At 40.0% G+C, this 6,595-nt stretch overlaps 1 protein-coding gene across 2 annotated transcripts in view; it reads left to right on the top strand.

The window, feature by feature from the left end:
- LSM10 (LSM10, U7 small nuclear RNA associated) overlaps positions 1–6,332 on the top strand; it is a 31,459-nt gene extending 25,127 nt beyond the window's left edge. For both annotated transcript variants that reach the window (XM_077295864.1, XM_077295865.1), the window contains exon 2: positions 5,695–6,332. In XM_077295864.1, the coding sequence (XP_077151979.1) occupies positions 5,703–6,068 (366 nt within the window). In that variant the 5' untranslated portion in view covers positions 5,695–5,702 and the 3' untranslated portion in view covers positions 6,069–6,332. The remainder of the gene's footprint in view (positions 1–5,694) is intronic.
- Positions 6,333–6,595: the final 263 nt, after the last annotated feature.

Genomic DNA, 6,595 nt, shown 5'->3' on the forward strand with positions numbered 1-6,595 from the left:
GCACAAATAAGGAAGTTGGGGGTGGCAGTGGCATGGGGGGTGGGGTTAGAACAGTTAATTAAGAAAGAATAGAGGTACAGAGAGGAACATCAAGTGCATGTATACTAATGCCAGAAGCCTCGCCAACAAAATGGACGAATTAGAACTAATGTTGTTGGAGCATAATTGACATGGTGGGGATATCTGAAACATGGCTGGATCAGAGCCATGACTGGGCTGTTAACTTGCAGGGTTATAGTCTGTTCAGAAATGACCGAACGGATAAGCGAGGGGGAGGGGTGTGTCTATATGTAAAATCGTCCTTAAAACCCATCCGGCGTGATAATATAGGTGAATTTAATGAAAATGTAGAGTCCTTGTGGGTGGAGATAAGGGGAGGGGGAAAAAATAAATTACTGATAGGGGTTTGTTATAAATCTCCAAAAATAATGGAAGCAATGGAGAATATCCTCGTAAAGCAAATAGATGAAGCTGCGACTCAAGGAGAAGTCATTATTATGGGGGACTTCAACTACCCTGAAATAGATTGGGGAACAGAAACCTGCAGTTCCAGCAAAGGTAATCGGTTTTTGACAACTATGAGAGACAATTACCTTTCACAATTGGTTCAGGACCCAACAAGAAGGGGGGCACTGCTAGACCTAATATTAACCAACAGGCCAGACCGCATATCAAATATAAGGGTTGGGGGTCACTTGGGGAATAGTGATCACAAAATAATAAGTTTTCATGTATCCTTTAATAAGATGTGTAGTAGAGGGGTGACAAGGACACTAAACTTCAGGAGGGCAAATTTCCAACGGATGAGAGAGGATCTTGGTGCAATTAACTAGGACGATATCCTGAGACATAAAAATACACAAAGAAAATGGGAGACGTTTATTAGCATCCTGGATAGGACCTGTGCACAGTATATACCGTATGGGAATAAACATACTAGAAATAGGAGGAAACGAATATGGCTAAATAGAGCTGTAAGGGGCGCAATAAGGGACAAAAAGAAAGCATTTAGAGAATTAAAGGAAGTAGGTAGTGAGGAGGCACTAAATAAATACAGAAAATTTAAATAAATTCTGTAAAAAGCAAATCAAGGCAGCAAAAATTGAGACAGAGAGACTCATTGCCAGAGAGAGTAAAAATAATCCCAGAATATTCTTTAACTAAGTAAAAGGCTACGTTCACACGATCCTTTTTTCACTGCGGATTTTTCAGGTCCTTTTTCGGGAAAATCCGCAGTGAAAAACGGCGGTGCTTCTCTCTGCGGTTTTGTGTCCTTTTTCTACTGCGGATTCCACTGCGGGTTTCCAACTGCAGTTTCCGATTGGTGCTGTTGGAAACCCGCAGCGGAATCCGCAGAAAGAATTGACATGGTACTTCTTTTTTCTGCAGGCAAATCTGCGCGGATTTGCCGGCGAAAAAAAGGATCGTCGGCACAGCGGATTTTGTTTTCCATAGGGTAGCATTGTACTGTACCCTGCATGGAAAACTGCTGCGGATCCGCAGCTGCAATTCCGCTGCGGATCCGCAGCAAAAACCGCATCGTGTGAACATAGCCAAAATAGTAAGAAACTAAAAAGTGATAGTGTTGGCCCCCTTAAAAATAGTCTGGGGGAAATGGTGGATGAGGAAAAAGCCAATATGCTAAATGACTTTTTTTTTCATCAGTGTTTACACAAGAAAATCCCATGGCAGACAATATGATCAGTGATAACAAAAATTCCCCATTAAAAGTCACCTGCTTAACCCAGCAGGAAGTACGGCGGCGTCTAAAAATCACTAAAATTGACAAATCTCCGGGCCCGGATGGGATACACCCCCGAGTACTGCAGGAATTAAGTACAGTCATTGATAGACCATTATTTTTAATCTTTAAAGACTCCATAATAACAGGGTCTGTACCACAGGACTGGCGTATAGTAAATGTGGTGCCAATATTCAAAAAGGGGACAAAAACTGAACTCGGAAATTATAGGCCAGTAAGCTTAACCTCTACTGTGGGTAAAATCCTGTAGGGCATTCTAAGGGATGCTATACTGGAGTATCTGAAGAGGAATAACCTCATGACCCAGTATCAGCACGGGTTTACTAGGGACCGTTCCGGACTGGACCAACGGAACCCAGTAGATGTAGTGTATATGAACTTTTCAAAAGCTTTTGATACGGTGCCACACAAAAGGTTGATACACAAAATGAGAATAATGGGGATAGGGGAAAATATGTGGAAGTGGATTGAGAGCTGGCTCAGGGATAGAAAACAAAGGGTGGTTATTAATGGAGCACACTCGGACTGGGTCGCGGTTAGCAGTGGGGTACCACAGGGGTCAGTATTGGGCCCTCTTCTTTTTAACATATTAATGACCTTGTATGGGGCATTCAGAGCAGAATTTCAATATTTGCAGATGACCCTAAACTCTGCAGGGTAATCAATACAGAGGAGGACAATTTTATATTACAGGATGATTTATGTAAACTAGAAGCTTGGGCTGATAAATGGCAAGTGAGCTTTAATGGGGATAAATGTAAGGTCATGCACTTGGGTAGAAGTAATAAGATGTATAACTATGTGCTTAATTCTAAAACTCTGGGCAAAACCGTCAATGAAAAAGACCTGGGTGTATGGGTGGATGACAAACTCATATTCAGTGGCCAGTGTTAGGCCGCTGCTACAAAGGCAAATAAAATAATGGGATGCATTAAGAGGCATAGATGCTCATGAGGAGAACATAATTTTACCTCTATACAAGTCACTAGTTCGACCACACTTAGAACACTGTGCATAGTTCTGGTCTCCGGTGTATAAAAAAGACATAGCTGAACTGGAGCGGGTGCAGAGAAGAGCGACCAAGGTTATTAGAGGACTGGGGGGTCTGCAATACCAAGATAGGTTATTACACTTGGAGCTATTTAGATTGGAAAAGTGAAGACTAAGGGGTTATCTTATTTTAATGTATAAATATATGAGGGGACAGTACAAAGACCTTTCTGATGATCTTTTTAATCATAGACCTGAGACAGGGACAAGGGGGCATCCTCTACGTCTGGAGGAAAGAAGGTTTAAGCATAATAACAGACGCGGATTCTTTACTGTAAGAGCAGTGAGACTATGGAACTCTGTGCCGTATGATGTTGTAATGAGTGATTCATTACTTAAATTTAAGATGGGACTGGATGCCTTTCTGGAAAAGTATAATGTTACAGGGTATATATACTAGATTCCTTGATAGGGCGTTGATCCAGGGAACTAGTCTGATTGCCGTATGTGGAGTCGGGAAGGAATTTTTTTCCCCAAAGTGGAGCTTACTTTTTGCCACATGGTTTTTTTTTTTGCCTTCCAAATTTTTTTGCCAACCTTAATAACTATGTTACTATGTTAAATGATATAAATGAGGTATCGCTGTAATTGTTCTGACCCGAAGAATAAAACTGCTTTACCAATATTATCAAACGTGGAAATTCATGAATAGCTGTTTTTTGTTTATTCTACCTCACAAAAATCGGAATAAAAAGTGATCAAAAAATGTCACGTGCCCAAAAATGGTATCAATAAAAACGTCAACTCGTCCTGCAAAAAACAAGACCTCACATGACTCTGTGGACCAGAATGTGGAAAAATTATAGCTGTCAAAATGTGGAGACGCAAAAACTATTTTTTGCAATAAAAAGCGTCTTTTAGTGTGTGACTGCTGCCAATCATAAAAATCCGCTAAAAAACCCGCTATAAAAGTAAATCAAACCCCCCTTCATCACCACCTTAGTTAGGGAAAAATAATAAAATTTTAAAAAATGTATTTATTTCCATTTTCCCGTTAGGGTTGGTGCTACAGTTAGGGTTGGGGCTGAAGTTAGGGTTTGGATTACATTTACGGTTGGGATTAGGGTTAGGGGTGTGGTTAGGGTTTCAGTTAGAATTGTGGGGTTTCCACTGTTTAGGCACATCAGGGGCTCTCCAAACGTGACATGGCGTCCGATCTCAATTCCAGCCAATTCTGCGTTGAAAAAGTAAAACAGTGCTCCTTCCCTTCCGAGCTCTCCCGTGCGCCCAAACAGGGGTTTACCCCAACATATGGGGTATCCGCGTACTCAGCACAAATTGGACAACAACTTTTGGGGTCCAATTTCAACTTTTCTGTTACCCTTGGGAAAATACAAAACCGGGGGCTAAAAAATAATTTTTGTGGAAAAGAACATTTTTTTTTTATTATTTTCACGGCTCTGTGAATAAACTGTAGTGAAACACTTGGGGGTTCAAAGTTCTCACAACACATCTAGATAAGTTCCTTGGGGGGTCTAGTTTCCAATATGGGGTCACTTGTGGGGGGTTTCTACTGTTTAGGCACATCAGGTGCTATCCAAATGCGATATGGCATCCCATCTCAATTCCAGTCAATTTTGCATTAAAAAGTCAAACGGCGCGCCTTCCCTTCCGAGCTCTGCCATGCGCTCAAACAGTGTTTTACCCCCACATATGGGGTATCAGCGTACGCAAGACAAATTGCACATTTTTGGGGGTCCAGTTTCTTCTGTTACTCTTGGGAAAATAACAAATTGGGAGAAAAGATCATTTTTGTGAAAAAATATATGATTTTTTATTTTTACGGCTCTACATTATAAACTTCTGTGAAGCACTTGGTGGGTCAAAGTGCTCACCACACATCTAGATAAGTTCCTTAGGGAGTCTACTTTCCAAAATGGTGTCACTTGTGGGTGGTTTCAATGATTAGGCACATCAGGGGCTCTCCAAACGCAACATGGCGTCCCATCTCCATTCCAGTCAATTTTGCATTGAAAAGTCAAACGGCGCTCCTTCCCTTCCGAGCTCTGCCATGCGCCCAAACAGTGGTTTACACCCACATATGGGGTATCAGCGTACTCAGGAGAAATTGGACCCCAAAAGTTGTTGTAAAATTTGTCCCATTACCCTTGGTAAAATAAAACAAATTGGAGCTGAAATAAAAATTTTTGTGAAGGAAAAAAAAAGTTAAATGTTCATTTTTTATTTTTTTTTTTAACATTCCAAAAATTCCTGTTACGCACATGAAGGGTTAATAAACTTCTTGAATGTGGTTTTGAGCACCTTGAGATGTGCAGATTTTAGAATGGTGTCACACTTGGGTATTTTCTATCATATAGACCCCTCAAATGTAATGTAGTCCCTAAAAAAAAAAAAAAATGGTGTAAAAATTAGAAATTGCTGGTCAACTTTTAATCCTTAACTCCCTAACAAAAAAAAATTTTGGTTGCAAAATTGTGCTGATGTAAAGTAGACATGTGGGAAATGTTACTTAAGTATTTTGTGTGACATATCTCTGTGATTTAAGGGCATACAAATTCAAAGTTGTGAAAATTTTCAAAATTTTCGCCAAATTTTCGTTTTTTTTGCACAAATAGGCGCAGGTAATATCAAAGAAATTTTACCACTGTCATGAAGTACAATATGTCACGAGAAAACATTGTCATCAGGATCCGTTGAAGCGTTCCAGAGTTATAACCTCATAGAGGGACAGTGGTCAGAATTGTAAAAATTGGCCCGGTCATTAACGTGCAAACCACCCTTGGGGGTTAAGGGGTTAAAATTGGGGTATATTTGTTTCTGTTTTTCTGTTTGGCCTGTATTTCATGTATAAAGTTGGTGTTTGCATTGTGATGTACCTAGTAATCATATATTGAGATTAACAAGTTACTGTTGTTTTATAGGCGCTGTCATGGAGGTCAGTCACTCGGTGAAAGAGAGAACAATTGCTGAAAACAGTCTAATAATCCTCTTGCAGGGGTTACATGGTCTTGTCACCACTGTTGACTTACGAAATGAAAGCTCTGCCAGGGGGACTATCCTAAATGTAGATGCTTTTATGAATATACGCCTGGAAAAGGTTATCTACACAGATCGCCATGGCCAGGAGGCTAAATTAGAGGACTTGTTTGTTACTGGCCGCAACGTGAGATATGTTCATATTCCAGAAGAAGTAGATATAATCCACACCATTGAAGAACAGTTAAAGAAGATACAAAGTATTCGTGGCTTCGGTGGAAAGGGAAGAAAAGAGTTTCCCTCAAAAAAGTCCAAATGATTTCCAAGCCCCTCCATTACAAAGTGAAAGCACAGTTGACAGTTTTTCCATACCCGATATTCCAGTGCAAAGAAATTGCTGTTGGGTAGATTATCTGAAAATGAAGAGAACTGTGAAATGTATGCTAGGAAATTACCCTGGGTACATCCATGTGGCTTCAGAATGCATTTGTTCTTGAAGTGCTTAGTACCTCTCCAAAATAAAAGTTCAAGGTTCATTCTTATTGAAGCTAAAATATCAGTTATTAAACTTCTTTTGTATGAATTTTTGTGCGGTTTATTTCTCTGAGATTCTTTAACATCTGTGTCATGCTTTTCGTTACAAACAGAAGACGATGTAAGTGATCCATTTGTTGTGCACCTAATGCCAGTAGACCAACTTGTAATAAGGTTTGATGGGTACCGCTGTGGGATCTATGATGCTGGAGGTTTTTTTTTTTAACTCATTGGATTAAAGAATATACAACATAACAAGTTTCATCATTGAACAAACAGCATGTGTCATTGCTCATTAACCACTTTAACATA

Source organism: Ranitomeya variabilis, chromosome 3 (genome assembly GCF_051348905.1).
Source record: "Ranitomeya variabilis isolate aRanVar5 chromosome 3, aRanVar5.hap1, whole genome shotgun sequence".
Taxonomy (NCBI): domain Eukaryota; kingdom Metazoa; phylum Chordata; class Amphibia; order Anura; family Dendrobatidae; genus Ranitomeya; species Ranitomeya variabilis.